The following is a 17,315-nucleotide window of genomic DNA, read 5'->3' as shown; positions in this document are numbered from 1 at the left end:
ACGGTATGTGTGTGTGTGTGTGTGTGTGTGTGTGTGTGTGTATATACCTTTACTTTGCTCTTTGAACACACTGGAAGTCTCTCTCTGCAGCACTTGTGGACGTACACCCCACAGTCTGTACACAGGAAACAAAGAAATCACACAGATGAAAGTCAGAGTGAGAATAACAACAACACCTTTGACTCAAATTCATTTTTATTCTGTATCATATATTTGTATGAGATAGTTCTCAAATCAGTTTACACATAGAAATAAATGCAGATTAAAACAAAGAAGAAACATTATAATAATGGCAAAATGTCTAGGAAGGTGTGCTCCCCCTGCCTTAGCTTTTAAAACGCGGTCTTTTTAAACAAGGGTATTTGTGCTCTCTCTGCCTTAGCTTGGAATAGTATGCAGATATGAGAGAGAAGAGGTGTGCTCTCCCTGTCTTAGGATCTTATATAAAACGATGCAAATATAAAAGCTAAGATATGTGCTCTCCCTACCTTTGCCTTGAAGATATGCACATGTAATTAGAGGGATGTGTGCTCGCCCTGTCCTGGCTCAAAATGTGTGCACATATAAAGGAGGGATGTGTGCTCACCCTGCAAAAACTTTAAAAATATGCACATTTGAAAGAAAGGGTAAGTCCTCACATTGCCTTGGATTAGAAAATGTGCACAAATGAAAGTAGGGATGTGTGCTCATCCTGCCATTGGCTTTAAGATTATGCACAAAATAAAAGCTAAGATGCATGCTCTCCCTGCCTGATGTCTGCTACCTGTCTTTGCTTTAAAAATTCTGTTATGAAAGAGGGGGAGGTGGTCTTCCTGCCAAAACTTCTAAAAAATGCAGATGTATGAGGAGGCATGTGTGTTCATCCTGTCTTTGCTTTTAAACATGCATTAATGAAAGTAGGGATAAGTGCTCTACCTGCCTGAACTCTAAAATTATGCACATAGCAAAAGCCAAGATGTGTGCTCTTCCTGCCTTAGAGAGGGAGGTGTGCTCTTACTTGCATTGCTTAAAAACGTTGGTATGATAGAGGGGGATGTGCTCTCCCTGCCTAAGGTTCTAAAAAATGCAGATATACAAGGTGGCATGTGTGCTCATCCTGCCTTTGCCTTTAAAAATGCACAGATAAAGTAGGAACATCTACTCTCCCTGCCTTGGCTTTAAAAAGATGCACATACAAAAGAAGGGATGTGTGCTCTTCCTGCCTTGGCTCTTTAAATATACAGACATGAGTAAGGAGGAGAGGTGTGCTCCCCCTACTCTAGGAATGAGGACCTGACTAAAATTAAGATCTATCAACCACTACAAATTGTTCGGGTCACTTTTTCCCAGTCCTTTTCAAATTTCAAAGGAGTTTATTAAAAAAACGTCATAAACAAGAGGCCTTTTTTATTTTGAATCTGTCAATGTTACCAATGAAAACAAGAGCTCTCTTTGTGAGCACGACTTGAGTTGAAGTCTCCAGTCCTCATGTCTAACAACACACAGAGACCCTGCAGGGTCACACAAACACTCAACAACCTCAGTAAGACAAAAACAGACACACACTGAGCTACTTTTACAGCTCGTGTTCTTCATCCTCCTCATCCTCCTCATTATCATCAAGCCCTGACTCTTCACACACTGAGATTTCCTATGCTGATGCTCTCGGTGTGATCATCTCTTGAGGCTGACATCTGAATTCCACAGGAAGCATGTGGGCCACCTGCTGTCAGGTTTTGCTCCATGTTATGGTGCAAAGTGTCACACAGGAAGTGTGTTTGAAGTGCAACAGAGAAGTTGGGCTCTGTATACAGAGAACAACCTCCCTGTGGTTGAATTTCTGGATATTCCGTGAATTCTGTGCTCTTACCATTGGTGGGAATGACAAATAACAATAAGGTCTGTTTTCAAATGTGTTTCAATTTTATAGATGTGTTCTACTACAGCCTGCTGTCCAAACAACGAGGTCTGATCTCTGAGGGGATTACTATGAAACAAAGCTATGACTCCTGTCCTTTGGTGAATCATCTGACATTGAAAGCAGGGCTGTGAGGAAGAGAAGAAAGGTGATGGTATGAGGAGAGAAGAGGAGGTGAAGAAGAGAGCAGAGCAAGGAAGCAGGTCTCACTGTTGCAGATGAAGGTGTCCTTGGTGTCCCTCAGAGGTTTACTGCAGAGCTGACAGACTGAGGACAGAGAGGGACTGATGGAGACAAAGAGATGACCGTTCACACTCCTCCTCTCCTTCTCTTTGCCATCTCGCTCCTTCTCTCCTCTCTTCTCCTTCTCTTTCTCCTGGAAACATAAACACACACAGACATCACCACAAGGGTTCACGTGGTCAGAGAGCTGCTGCTGCTGCCGTGGATTAAACACCTGATAGTGTCCAGAGTAACAACCTTGGTACACATGCAAACACACACTCTCGTTTAAACTCTTTTCTTCTTTGTTCACTTTTAGGTTTGGAAGCTGTGAAGCAGAGCCACTCACCACTGAAACGTGAGATTACAGGATTATCCATCCGTTACAGAGAGCCTAATGTGTCATATCCTCTTCATGTCACTGCAGATTCAGCTGTTTGTTTTTATTTCTACACTGTAAAAAGGGAATCTTCAACCACTTGAAGTGATGTAATTTTTTTAATGAATCCAACTCAATGTTTTAAAGTTAAGGTTTCCAATGTATTTTTGTGGATCATATCAACTTGAAATTCTGCGTTGATACATTTAAACAAAAAAAGTAGTTGGACCAACTTAAATGAATTGCTTCAATTGGTCACACCTAAATGAATTAAGTTCTTTGAAATGAAATTAACAAGTTCAATTAACACAACTTAATAGGTCAAATAAACTAAAAATTTTAATTAACTTCTCAAATCAATATTTTTGCATCAATCCAACTCAAAGTTTTACGTTGTTTAAATTCAATAATTAAGATACCACACGGGGACAGTGTGTCTGTGCTACATGGCATGGACCATATGGCTGTCTGTGGTCCAATATGCTGGCTGGCTGTCTGTGCTCCACGACATAGGCTGCTTGTCTTGGCTTCCTGTGCTCCATGGCAGTGAGGGCTCCAAATACTCTCTCAGTAAAGGTAATCTGAATATAACTGAAGACTAAACCCAGTTTGTCATTTCAAATCATAATTTTAGCTCATCATCACATCTCATTTATTAACATATAAAACATTAAACATCCTTCAAGGTACATGGTCAATGCCACAGGGCACAGACAGCAGGTCCATGCCATGTGGAGCACAGAAAGCTTGTGCTCTTAGCAGGTTATCATCTTAATGTACAGCTGGGTCTAATATCCACTGCATTCCCTCCTCACTTGCGGTTTGAAATGAGTCAATTCAATAAGCTGTAACGTAAACTTTACAAGTAGACATAAAGTAAACTCAACTTAAGACTATTGGTCATATTTACTAACCTTTTTAGTGCAATTGATTTCCTAGATTCTTTTAAGTGAGCTCAACTTGTCACATTTTTACAGTGTAAGTATAAAAACACCTCGTCAGGTTTTACTTTGAGGTTTTGCAAATTATTGAGTTGAAACAACTGAAAACCTTAAGTTGGACTGATGCAAAATATTGATTTGAGAAGAATTCAACTCGTAAGTTCATTTGACTTCATCAATTGTATTGATTGAACTTATTAACTTCATTTCAAAGAACTAACTTTATTTAGGTGTGACCAAGCAATTATTAAGGTTGGTCCAATGGTTTTCTTTTTTTAGTTTAGACTCTGAACCAGGAAGTGATATCATCTGGGTCATGTGATCATACAAACAAACATTCTGCTCTTACAGCTAAATGTCTGAACTCTGTCTGTGGCATTTTATTATAACGTGAGCTAATCTCAACAGGCTCCATGAACCTCGAATGTCACACTACTGTCAAATGGACCAAACACACACACACACACACACACACACACACACACACACACACACACACACACACACACACACACACACACACACACACACACACACACACACACGGTTATCACTCTCTTACCTCATCTGATCCATCACCTTCTCTCCACTTAACAGAGCGACTCAGCCTCTTACTGAGCATGATGCAGAGCGTCCTGAATCTGTTGTGGTCTGTCTGTCTCCCTCTGTCTCTGTCTTTCTCTCTGTCTGTCTCTGTCTCTGTCCGTCTGTGTTGTCGTCTCTGTTTTGTTCATTGTATTTAAGCTGCTGCTTGTTCGTCTGTTTTCAAATCAGGAAGTTGACTGGCAAGCATCTTCTCACACACACACATACACACACACACAAACACACGAGTTCCTCTTTTGCTGTCTGTCTGCGGTGTGTGCAGGTTTCTTCTTTCCTCTGAACAAGCTTTGAGTTTTCACGACAAATGCTTAAAAGATGTCGTAAAGAGGGAGTGACGGATTCTGACTTTAACTTTTTTAAAAATCTATTTTGTTTTGTTCTTTCATTTTTTCTTCTTCCTCTCTTCTCATTCAGGTTTTTGAATATTTAGTTTCACTTCAGCTTTTTTTTCAGTTTAGCTTTTATTTTTGGATGGCTGGGTGATGACATAGTGCTGGGACTAACTCAGATTTCAAACTCTTAAGAAACAGGAAACAAAGTGGAGGAGTGATCCTGTGACCTCTGATAGTTTTCAAGTCAGATCAGGTCCCCTACTTTTGCCTTTTATCTAAACCTCAAAAAACATCCACCCCTTTCCATGTAGTTGTTTTTGTCCAAAGACGTTGACATGCTATGACTGCAGGTTACACAGGCACACACAGAAACACACAAGTTGCTGTGTGACACTTGATAGAGCATCAGCTGTTTTGAAAATACAGGGTGTCCATTAAGTCCCTTTAAAATGTAAAAACATATCACAAAGTCAACTGATGAGCTTTCTTAATAAGATTTTTCTTTGTACTCAGCAGTTATCAACGTTTTTAACCCTCAGAGGTCACCAGAGACATTTCTGTCCTTTCAGATAAATTTTGTCCTCAATTTTGGGCCATAACTTTGGTTTTGTTACTCCATATGGAATATGACATACATACAATTTAATTTTTTCATAGGTCATGATACACTGGGGGTGGAAGTACAAGCCTTTGTTGACATCAGAGGAAAAAAATGTCCTCTTCCAAAAACTGCTGTAAAAAATAAGAGATTGTTCTTTCTTTCCCTCAAAATTTTCAATCAACTTCAGTCCAAATCAAAAACAAAAAACTATTTATTTTTGTTATTTAACCCTTTAAAATGCCTGTTTTTATTTTGCAATTTCAACAATCTCAAGAGGCTACAGAGCAAAGAGCAATAGGATAAAAAATTAAAGATTCAAGTTAAGAGGGAAACCTAGAAGACATTTAGCAGAATGCTTTGGTAAAAAATATCTATTTTCAGGTTTTGTTTAATGGCATCTGCAGTCTGTGGAGCCCTCTGGTGGTCAGGGAGGGTTTTCCACAGTCTTGTAACTGCAGAAGAAAAGGCCCGGTCACCAGTACAGCCGAGCTTGGTTCTGGGGGTTTGGTGGTTTTGGCATGAAGAGGACTGGAGGGAGATGAGTTCCTAGAGGTATCAGGGGCATGACAGTGAATGCATTGATGGGTGAGGAGGGGGAACTTGTACTTAAATCCTGAGTGGGACAGAGAGCCAGGTCATATTCACAGACCCATGACAGGGTCCTGGCAGAGCTGTTCTGGATGTACTGCAGTGTCTGAATGCTAGACTACATATTATTTTATGTACTTATAAGTTATTTTCCATATAATAAGTTTTGGAGGGCTAAGTTCTTTTTTAAAGATCAGGCTTAAATTTACAAAAGATTAGTAACAACATGATTTTGATACATTTTTATTATTTTCACTTATTTATTTATTTCAAAGTCAGATTCTAAAGTTTAACAGAGGACAAAAATGTCCCATTGAGTCCCATTATAATCACCATTTTCAATCACACAGTCATAGCACTGTATAATTATGCACTCTCTCATTTCAGTTTAATTTTGGAGAAAAATAGAAACAACTGACAAGATGGCATCATGTAATCAAATGAGAGGGTTCAGATAATGATATAAAAATATACATAACTTGAATTAAGTTTTGTTTTATACCATTGTTTTGTAGATTACATTTTTTCCGATTATTATTTATTTATTCTTTTTTCCCAAAATAAAATCAGTGACATTGTGTAATCCAATTGGCCTTTAAAGGGTTGAATTAAGGAAAAGAAAAAAATGTAGCTATTTTTTAATTAGGATTGAAGTTGATTGAAAGATTTAAGCAAAAAGGGAAGTTATGTTTTATAACAGTTTGTGGAGGAGGACATATGTGTTCCCTTAAGTCCTCAAGGAGTTGTAAATAAAAGCGACCCATAATGGTTAATAACATTGTATTTGTGTGTTTCAGGTATGCTGTTGATAACAGAGGAACTGTTAAACGCCTCAAAAAGATCAGCTCCTTAAGAAAAGGCTCAATGTGTGTCATGGCACAGGAAATGTGCGGAGGACAGGGACAGAGTTGGATAAAGAGAGAAGTGAACAATTACAAACATCTGAGGATAACAACGACTAGTGTGAGACAAGCCGTTCAGTGTTCTCCTAAATGAGTTATCTTGTTAAATTAGATAAAACTTCAGTCCCTACTTCACTTTTTTTAACGATTTCTACATATTTGTCTGTTCATTTGATGTTGTAAAACATATGTTTTAAATGTAAAGAGACTTTATGGAAACCATGTTTATTAACCTCTGATGTGATCGGTTATACTCCTGCATCCTGTGGTCTAGCCCTGATCTCATCCTCTCTAATATCTGTGAGGAGAGTTCAGAGCTGAGTGAATCCTAAAGGGAGGAGGCTGCTACTGTCACTATAACATAGGTAAAAGATATTCAGGTGATATTGGTTCTGGCCAAAATTTCAGGTAAAAATAAAGAGAAAAAATCCTGTACCTTAATAAAGAGCAGAAAAGAGCTCAGGCTGATGATGTGAGAGGGAGGTTTGTTAACTTTTAGAGAGATAACATTTAGCTGCAGGAAATAAACCTGATTTAGGTCATGGAGGAAGGAACACAGGAATGTTTCTGGGTAGAGGCTGATTACAGGATCCCTTCTTCACACTCTGATTTTGGCTTGTAGCTGTAAGCTTTGCTTTCAGGGTTGACCAACCAGACAGTGCCCTCTAGTGGTCTAATGAGATGCTTGGTGATGTGTTTCTGCGTGATGCATGAACCCCCTCACCTTGCCTTTCTTGGTCATCTTGTTGCGCAGGTAGCTGAATGTGCGGCTAATTTTAGGACCTCCTTTCCCCTCCGTGTCGCTCCGCAGAGGACCTGGCTCTTCCTCTGAAATACTGACACACACAGACAGACACACACTGAAGGTAAACACTTTTTGTGGATGACATTGACACACAGATGTTTCACACGTAGCTCTGGTCTCACTCATTTCTCCAGTAACAGAATGAGCTTCATGATTTTCACTGCTCACCTGTACTCCAGGGAGCCAGATGTGCTGGAGATGGAGGCGCCCCCTGCAGGTAGAACAGGAGAGAGTTAAAACAGCTCAGTACTGACAGGGGTTTGAAGACCGAGACCGGCACCTCTCGTTCCTCACTGGACATTTCACACAGGGGGTGTGTGAGGTGAGGTGAGGTGCAGGGGAACAGATGTTTGTTTGCAGGGCTCTCACACAGTGTTAGTGATGCACATGGAGCCAAAGCTCCACACACATTATTATCAGTATAATTATGGGTTAGCTGCTCTGGTGTCAGCCTTTCTCCCTTCTGCAGTCACCAGACACTCCAGGTCTGAGGGAGAGCTCTTCAACCCTCTGTGAGGTGGAAACACACATGTTTGGTTGATCTAGTCCCTTTCATGTGGGATCTTTGTGGACTTTTTTCAGATGAAGCAGTTTTGTTTGCTCCCAAAGGCCTGGCCTGATCTCAGGGCCCTGAGTGAGAGCAGGAAACAGACCAGGAGGATTGGTTCAGCATTAGAGTCTGCTCCGGATGAGAACTTCAAGAGTCAGCTGCTGTTATGACCAAGCTCCAGAGAGTCAAAGATAGTTGGTGGATTTCCACAGTGTGTCAGTACGTCCAGGGACAGACTAGCCATTTGGCACTCCCTGGTGAACGGATGTGCTATTATACATACTGGTCTGATCAGCCCATGAAACCTGTGGATCAGCAGCCTGATTGACACTGAGCTGGGCCAATCACATTGTGACACTCTTTTCTGGTCCTGCCTGCCAAATGTATTCAGCAAAAAAAAACAACAACACATCAGTTAGGGAGAGTTCGTTTCCTGACCACCAACTAAAACACGCCAGTCTGTGGCCCATTGGTTGTTTTCTTTACTGACACAAGGTTAGCCCAGTCCTATCATGGTCTATTGGCTATTGTAGACTGCACTGTTAAATAAAATGTAATTTTACAGGAAATGGTCTGTAATTTTTAACAGAGTTTTCCTGTTTTCTTATAAAACAACAAAATGCATGTAAATTTACAGATATTTTCAGTCATTTTACACGGTCAAAAAACATCTGAATTTTGCGGTTATTAACCCTTAAAGTATTTTTTCTGTTGTCTGCCCCTGGGGGTGGACCGGCTATCTGTGCCCCTTGAAGTGCACTGGCTGTCTGTGCTCCACTGGGCGGACTGCTTGTCTGTGCTCCATTGTACAGACCGTGTACCCAGTGATTTTTCCGTTGTGTTTTGTTTTGAATAAACGTAATGTGTTGATGATCTTTGCTATGCTGGTCAATTTTTAACAACAATGTTATTTGAATTACATAGCTGGTCCATGAAGTGTTGCACAGGCAGCCTGTTCTCCCAATGCAATACTTTAATGTAAGTAGAATCACGGTTACAAAACACCATCATAACAAAAAGTATTTTGCTGTAAAATAACGGTATTTTTCTGCAGAACCATTTGCATTGTCACTATATTGAAGGTGTTTGACTGTAATAATTTAGGAAAAATCTGTTAAATGATGGTATTTTTCTGTAACATTACATATTAACACTGTAAATCTGCAGACAGTTTTCGTTAGTTTTACGTACAATTTGTTTGTATGCATTTCAAATTTGTTATTGTACACGGGAAAAAATATTTTAACAGGAAATAACTGTAGATTAATTTCACTGTTTCCAAGAATAAATAATTTGTACCATAAAATTACAGAGATTAACCTTAGAGAAATCTGATTTCAATGTGTTTTGACTGAATTTATATGTTAATTTACAGTACAATGGACATTTATAAACAATGAAATACTGTGTTTTAATGTATTTGGACTGTAAAATCTATTCCTGTATTTTTCCAGTTATTTCATGTTGTTCCATGTTTTTATAGCGCCTGACTGTAATTTTACAGTATTTGTCTGGAAACTTTGCTGCCAATGCATTTACCGTTTTTTTTACAGATTTTTTTTTTTTTTACAGTGTGGGGCATCCCCTACACTCTGTGTCTTAAGCAAGAGGAGGATTGAAATGCTGGCTGATTTGATTCAGCCCAACACACACCTCCATTTTGAGGTGAATTAAGACAATCTTTGCACAGAGACACACATTAAGTCCAACCCCCAACCCTGTGGGACAAAGCAGAGACAAAGTCTAGGGTTTGGGATAAGGTCACGATGAGGACGGGATGAAAACCGGCTTAGCTGGAGTTAATATTGAAGCAGTTTAGTTCAGTAAGGGCTCAGAGGATGATCAGGGGACACCCTGCTCAGGGGACACCCGCCTCAATGTGAGCTGTGAGGCTCTGCAGCTCTAAGCCGAAGCTGTGTAGTTGTTACAGGATTCTGACACACATACACAGCTACCTTCATCATACTTACTCCCTCCCTCCTCATCCTCCTCCTCCTCCTCACTGGAGGAGCAGCCCACAGAAAAGAAGCGTGTGTTTTTGGGGAGGAGTGTGGGGATACTGAGGGAGAAGCTGATGCGCCGCTTTGATGGAGAACATCCAACCACTGAGAGTGTGGATGAAGACGGCGAGAGGAAACGGTGACTAACTGCAGAGTCCAGGAGGAGAAATGACATCAGGTGAGGAGCAGAGAGAGAGACAGGGAGGACAGGAGGAGCACACAAACACACACTCCCCACCTGGGTCTCTGTGACTGATGGCCAGCATGGAGATGGACTTGGTGAGGGACTGGTGATGGAACATGGCAGGACAGCTACTGGTCACTGACAGTACTGGATGTGACGGCTGAACACACACATATACACACAGAGACATAGATAAAACACTTGAACAGTATGTGTGATGAAAAAAAAAAAAAATAATAATAACAATAATACTAATGATAGTAATAATAATAATAATACTAATAATAATGAGGGGTTGGAAAGCTGCTTCTGCTTCTGTGTCCTGTACTGACTCTGCATAGATCTTAACCTAAGGACACGTGTGAAATATTTCAAAGATACCACAGATGAGAACTCATATCAACATATAAAACACAGGCAATCAACTTACTCTACAGCTCCAGGTAGAAAGCCACATGCAGCTATAATGAAGTGCTCAAGTTACAGGGGTCTGACACCCAGTGGAGATTGTGCACAGCCTGATTGTGCACAGTTAACAGAGCACCTATGGGATGAAGGACACAGACAGAGAATGCTCTGCTTCCTTTGCATGGTTACTATAGCACTTTGATCAAAAACTATGATATAGTTTGGGGTGGAGTGTTTTCTTTCATGTGACTCGGCGCATGGTTTGAAGTCATTCTGATGTTCTGATAAATCAATAAAGCCACCTTAAGGGTCAAAATGAATTTTTGAAATAAATTTTCTACAGTAATTTCTCACTTAGGGAGAAAAAAGTCCCAGAGTGATGATGAGGTGCTCAACAGAGGGACTACACAGGGTGGGATTTGTTGGGGTAATGGTGGGGATCAACCCTTCCTGGTTTCTACAGTGTACAATCTAATTTTAATCCTTACTTTAAATAAAGAGTGATCTTAACTGATGTCTGCTTCATTTGTTGACTTCCCTAGTTTACACTTAGTTAATATAACTTTCTGGTTATGAAAGTAATGAAACTCATCAGGCTAAAGTAACATTCACTTAAATGCTGCAAGTGAAGATGAACAATCGTCAAACCCCAGAAAAACATGAAGGAAATCATCAGCTTTCTGGTCAGTATGAGTTAGAAGGTTAACTTTAACCTTATGTCTTTAATTAAGGATCGGCTCTCTGTAAAAAAAAGCTATACTGCAAAATAACGGTAAAATACTGGCAAACCAGCTGCCAAAACTTTACCATTGTTTAACATCAAATACATTTTTTTGTGATGGCGTTCCGTATCCATGAGTGAAGGGGAAACAATGGATATGAGACACTGCCAAACATTGGGAGGTTACACCATGTGGGGATACAAGCCGACTGTGCTCTGCATGGCACAGACCGACCATCTGTGCTCATCTGCACAGACCGGCTATCAGTGCTCTACAGGGCATGCCCTGTGTTTTCAATGAATTTTACAGTGCGTTCAGTGTTTTTGCACATAAATGAAATAAGATGTGTTGATGGGTTAGGGCTAGGACAGACAAGACAGCAGGTCTGTGCCATGCAGCATAAACAGCTGGTCTGTGCCATTTAGAACACAGATAGCCTGTACCCTCTGTGCAACAAAGAACAGCATGGTCTTATATCCACTGTGTTCCTTCCTCACTCACGGTTACAAAACACCATCACAACAAAAAATACTGTATGAACTTACATTTTAAAGTTAACCTTACAAATGGTTTTGTGTTATCCACACTTAAGGTTACTGCCATGACATGAACTGTCTTATGCACAGTTCTTTTCAGCTTTAAATTAATGATCTACTTTATTTTGAAATTTTGGGTAATCAGCTTCCTAACTTTTTTTTCAATTAAAGACAACAAACTACATTTTCTTAGGGGGGGGGCTACAGGTGTTGGTAGGTGTCAGATGATTAGCAAAGTCCATAACACAACGCAAGAACAGCACAACGGAAGTTAAAAGAGGTTAGTTATCCTAATGGACACAGAAAAGTTGTGAAAGTAAGTAAAGTAACAGCGTTAGCATTATAGCTATATTTATCATAGCTGAAATAAAAAAAAACAATTGTTTAATTACTTTCAGAACTTTTCTGTGTCTGTTTGGAGAACTAAACTCCCAATTTCTGTTGTGATGGTACTTAGGTTGTGTATCGTTCCTTTTGAAAATTATCCGACACCTACCAGCCATTGTAGACGACCCAATCAATGATTAAAAAGACTGAGCGCGACAGAATGGACGTGTCCACAATGAGCAGTCTTCTGTGCATACTCTGACTGCGTGTATACAGGTTTAATAAATGACTTGTCTTCCAGCTGAGTGGAAATAAAAAAAAAAAAATTTCAAATGTTTTAAACCTTGAATGTCCCTCAGTGTCCACAATGAGCAGGTGAACTTAACTAAAAGCTCAGTCTGAGGTTTAAATCATGAGGAAGATATTAGAGGAAGACCAGAGCCAGGTAAATACTGACTCCCATCATTAACACACAGAAATCCCACACACACACCTGGCTGTGGATGCCACTGGCGTCTCCTTCCTGCTCCTCCTCGGTGAGGGACAGCAGGGAGCCCCTCTCCTCCCTCCTTCCTGTGCTCCTCTCCTGCTGATCAGAGAAGATGCTGGAACATGGAGTCTGCAGAGCGGCTCTCTCCTCCAGACCCTCCAGACTGTAGCTGTTTGAAACACAACACACATACACAGATTGAGCTGAGGTGTGTCAGGCGTTTGGTGTTAGGTTATGAGGTTGTAACCCTCAGAGTCAGTGTGAGGCCTTTGCTCCATGCTGGTACCTTCTGCTGTCTATGTGCTGCTGCTCAGGGCGCGGCAGGTTGGAGGGACACCAGCTCATACTGCAGGCAGGGATGGAGGATGGACGGATGATGGAGGAGGGAGGAGGAAGGAGTGACAGAGGAGAAGGATCAGTGATGAGTGTTAGGGGTTGCTGCTGTTGAACAGTTAGTGGTCATGTGACCTGTAAGCATCCTCAGGTAGAGAGGCAGGTGAGGAGAATCACACACACACACACACAAACACACAGGACGACTGTCTGATGGTCATCAACACACAGATTATCATTCAACACACACACACAGTCAGAGGCACAAGCTTCATGTTCCTGTCTGCAGCTGCTCAAGGAGTGATGGAGTGTTCTCACTGCTGTTACGTAACACACCCAGAGAGAAATGACTCACACACAAACACACACACACACACACACACACACACACACACACACACACACACACACACACACACACACACACGAACACACTGAATCACAGAGGACCTTTCCATCTCCACCTTCTCTGGTTCCAGTAATGACTTTTCCTTTGATACTGTGTGTGTGTGTGTGTGTGTGTGTGTGTGTGTGTGTGTGTGTGTGTGTGTGTGTGTGTGTGTGTGTGTGTGTGTGTGTGTGTGTGTGAGTGTGAGTGTGAGTGTGTGTGTGTGTGTGTGTGTGTGTGTGTGTGTGTGTGTGTGTGTGTGTCTAGACGGGCCGTCATGTGAGCAGACTGAGTCACTGCCTTCCTGAACTACACCCAAACACACCGTGTGTGTGTGTGTGTGTGTGTGTGCAGCTAAGGAAACCAGTGACGTGGGTTAATCCTGCTGGAGTCAGGAAACACACACACACACACACACACACACACACACACACACACACACACACACACACACACACACACACACACACACACACACACACACACACACACACACACACACACACAGATAATAAAAGAAATTGAGGGATAGACATGAGATTTAACCCTATATTAGTAATAATCTAATGTTATTTTAATTTTAAAAATGTTATCCACCCATTAAAATTTGGAAAACAATTCTAGCTTCACATTAAATTGTCAAATCAAATGTACCCATAAGACACACTGTAAAAAGGGAATCTTCAATTAGTTAAAGTAATGTAATTTTCTTAATCAATCCAACTCAATATTTTTAAGTTAAGGTTTCCAATGTGTTTTTGTTGATCATATCAACTTGAAATTCTGTGTTGCTACAACTAAAAATAAGAAGTAGTTGAACCAACTTAAATGAATTGCTTCAATTGGTCACACCTAAATAAATTAGTTTCTTTGAAATGAAATTAACAAGTTCATTTCACACAACTTAATAGGTCAAATAAACTAAATGTTTTAATTCTTCTCAAATCAACATTTTGCATCAGTCCAACTTAAAGTTTTAAGTTGTTTCAACTCAATAATCTGCAAAACCCAAAAGGAAAAACCATGGGTGAGGAGGCAACACTGTCGATATGAGACCCTGATGTACATTAAGATACCACGCGGGGACAGTGTGTCTTTGCTCCATGGCATAGACCAGCTGGCTGTGTGTGCTCCACGGCAGTGAGGGCTCCAATTAAAATACTCTCAGTCAGAGAGGAACCCTCAGGGCCTTCAAGGAATTCAGCGAAGGCCTAATAAAAAATATTGAAAGAATTTTTGTACTCCTAAATAATTATTTTATTTATTAATTTTATTTTATTTTGTTTATCTTACTCAATGAAATCATAGCACTGAGTTTTATATTATTTTTATAAACTTGTCCTGGCAAACAATTGGTTAACATAACTAAATGGAAAATGGGCCAATCACAATTTTCCTTTTGATGAATCAGCGACACATTCTGGCAGGCAGGGCCTTCAGTAACTCTAACGAATGCCTGTGTAATTCAAGTGAATGTGGACACAATTTGACAATGACAGCTGTCTTAGCCAATTATATTTTGTTAAGTTGTGGGCGGGATCATTTCCTGTCATCTTCCGGGTATTTGCGAATACCTACCAAACACCCCCTCCCTGCTCCTCTGCCGGTTTCCTCTGCACTCAGACGGGGCCATATTTTACTTGACCAAAAACACAAATAAATGGACTCCCACCGAAAAACTCTGATATCTGTCTGCATTCACGCTCTATTTAGAGAATTTTCAGCGTGTTACTTTCACACAAAAACACCGCTAAATAAGGCTCTAGTTCTCATTGTGTCGTAAAACGGCGCTACCTCTGCTGCAGAGCCACAGCTGGCTACGAGACTCTCGCCGCTTAGTGTATCAGTCCACGCACAGCGTGCCAGATATAAACAAACGCAGGTAGTCTGCCAGGACGAAGAGACACGATGAGAACTAGAGCCTTATTTAGCGGTGTTTTTGTGTGAAAGTAACGCGCTGAAAGTTCTCTAAATAAAGCGTGAATGCAGACAGATATCAGAGTTTTTCGGTGGGAGTCCATTTATTTGTGTTTTGGGTCAAGTAAAATATGGCCCCGTCTGAGTGCAGAGGAAACCGGCAGAGGAGCAGGGAGGGGGTGTTTGGTGTGAGCGCTCTGGGCTTCTGCTGCACAAAAACACTGCTGTAGGGGTAATTTCTGCCCTAAACCTTGTGATAGGCCCCAACTTGTTCCATCCCGGAGTATCACTTTAATGGATAAGCACCTAACTGTAGCTGTGAGTGAGTGAGGAGAAAACTCAACTCAACTCAACTGTATTTATAGAGCACTTTAAAACAACCTCAGCTGAAACAAAGTGCTGTACATAAAAGTAGTGCAGACATAAACAAGTAAATAAAACAAATAAAACATCAAAACATAGGTGCACATAGTAAAATAAATTGTGACATTGTTCTAAAAATAATTAAAACAATGAAACAATTAGTTAAAAACTAAAACAAACCGTAAAAACACTAAAACATGAGCAGAGTCTCAAGGTGGGTTAAAAGCCAAAGAATAAAAATGGGTTTTAAGACTTGTTTTAAAAGCAGACAGTGAGGGGGCTCGTCTTATGTGGAGGGGCAGCTCGTTCCACAATTTGGGTGCAGCTACTGAGAAAGCCCTGTCCCCTCTGAGCTTACGCTTCGACCTCGGTACCTCAAGGAGCAGCAGATCAGCTGACCTAAGGCACCGAGAAGGAGCGTGGGGATGGAGGAGCTCAGAGAGGTACACGGGGGCCAGACCATTTAAAGATTTAAAAACAAATAAAAGGATCTTAAAGTGGACTCTAAAATGCACAGGCAGCCAGCGGAGGGAGGCCAGGATGGGAGTAATGTGTTCCCTCTTACGTGCTCCAGTTAGAAGCCGAGCGGCTGCGTTCTGCACTAACTGGAGACGTGCGAGGGAGCCCTGACTGACTCCCAGGTACAGTGCGTTACAGTAATCCAGCCGAGATGTAATAAAAGCGTGGATTACTGTAATAAAGTGCTGCTGTGCAAGAAAAGGCTTCACTTTAGCTAGCTGCCTGATGTGAAAGAAGCTGGACTTCACCACTGAGCTAATCTGACGATCCAATTTAAAATCACTGTCCATCTTAAAACCCAAGTTTGACACTGTTGGCTTTAAATAGTCTGCCAAAGGGCCCAAGTCAACTGGAGGGGGGTCACACGGGCCACTGGGACCAAACACCATTACTTCTGTTTTTTTCTCGTTAAAATTTAAAAAGTTCAAAGACAGAAAAGAGAAGATATAGTTGGCAGAACGTGAAGAGAAATGGCGGAAAGTTTTTTTTTCAATTTTATATCTTAATTTTTTTTAATTGTTTGAAGTTGTGTTAGGTGTTGCAGTGTTCAGGCACATGATAAATTTGTAATCCTACAAAACTATCAATATACTAAACTTCCATGTCACATGATTTTGGCTATTGTTTTTATTTCTTTGTTTGATTGTTTATTGCCACGTGTGGTCCCATGGTCCTACTGAAGGCCCAGTGGCTGGGGCCATGGTTCGCCACTGCTCTCAGTAATGATAATTTAATTATAACTGAAGACAAAAGTCAGTTTGTCATTTTTAATCATAATTTTAGCCCATCAACACATCTCATTTATTAACATATAAAACATTAAACACGCTTAAAGGTACACAGTCCATGCCACAGGGCACAGACAGCAGGTCCATGCCATGTGGAGCACAGAAAGCCTGTGCCCTTGGCAGGTTGTTAATGTACAGTGGGGTCTAATATCCACTGCATTCCCTCCTCACTCACGGTGTAAATTAAGTAAAGGCAATTGACTGTAAGGTAAACTTTACAAGAAGCCATAAAGTAAACTCCACTTAAGACTGCTGTTTATATTAACTAACCTTTTCAGTGCAATTGTTTTCCTAGATTCTTTGAAGCAAGATCAACTTGTCACATTTTAACAGAGCAACTAAGTACAAAAACACCTGGTCAGATTTTACTTTAGGTTTTGCAAATTTCTGAGTTCAAACAACTGAAAACCTTAAGTTGGACTGATGCAAAATGTTGATTCGAGAATGAACAAATTTTTAAGTTCATTTGACTTAATCAATTGTGTTGATTGATCTTATTGACTTCACTTCAAATAAC

At 40.6% G+C, this 17,315-nt stretch overlaps 1 protein-coding gene across 3 annotated transcripts in view; it reads right to left on the bottom strand.

The window, feature by feature from the left end:
- LOC141796122 (uncharacterized) overlaps positions 1 to 17,315 on the bottom strand; it is a 68,763-nt gene that overhangs the window by 18,790 nt on the left and 32,658 nt on the right. The window contains exons 14-20 of one of the 3 annotated variants that reach the window (XM_074677065.1): positions 12,777 to 12,836; positions 12,494 to 12,659; positions 10,060 to 10,167; positions 7,442 to 7,485; positions 7,193 to 7,304; positions 2,108 to 2,273; positions 48 to 115 (exon numbers count right to left, since the gene is read on the bottom strand). In XM_074677065.1, coding sequence (XP_074533166.1) covers positions 48 to 115; positions 2,108 to 2,273; positions 7,193 to 7,304; positions 7,442 to 7,485; positions 10,060 to 10,167; positions 12,494 to 12,659; positions 12,777 to 12,836 — 724 coding nt within the window. The remainder of the gene's footprint in view (positions 1 to 47; positions 116 to 2,107; positions 2,274 to 7,192; positions 7,305 to 7,441; positions 7,486 to 10,059; positions 10,168 to 12,493; positions 12,660 to 12,776; positions 12,837 to 17,315) is intronic. The other 2 variants (XM_074677064.1, XM_074677066.1) reach the window with 2 other exon arrangements.

The sequence above is a fragment of the Halichoeres trimaculatus genome, unplaced genomic scaffold (genome assembly GCF_033239565.1).
Source record: "Halichoeres trimaculatus isolate MK-OKI-2021-1 unplaced genomic scaffold, fHalTri1.1 fHalTri1_scaffold_10, whole genome shotgun sequence".
Taxonomy (NCBI): domain Eukaryota; kingdom Metazoa; phylum Chordata; class Actinopteri; order Labriformes; family Labridae; genus Halichoeres; species Halichoeres trimaculatus.
The sequence above is the reverse complement of the archived record's forward strand: the minus strand, read 5'-3'. Positions and strand labels throughout refer to the sequence as shown.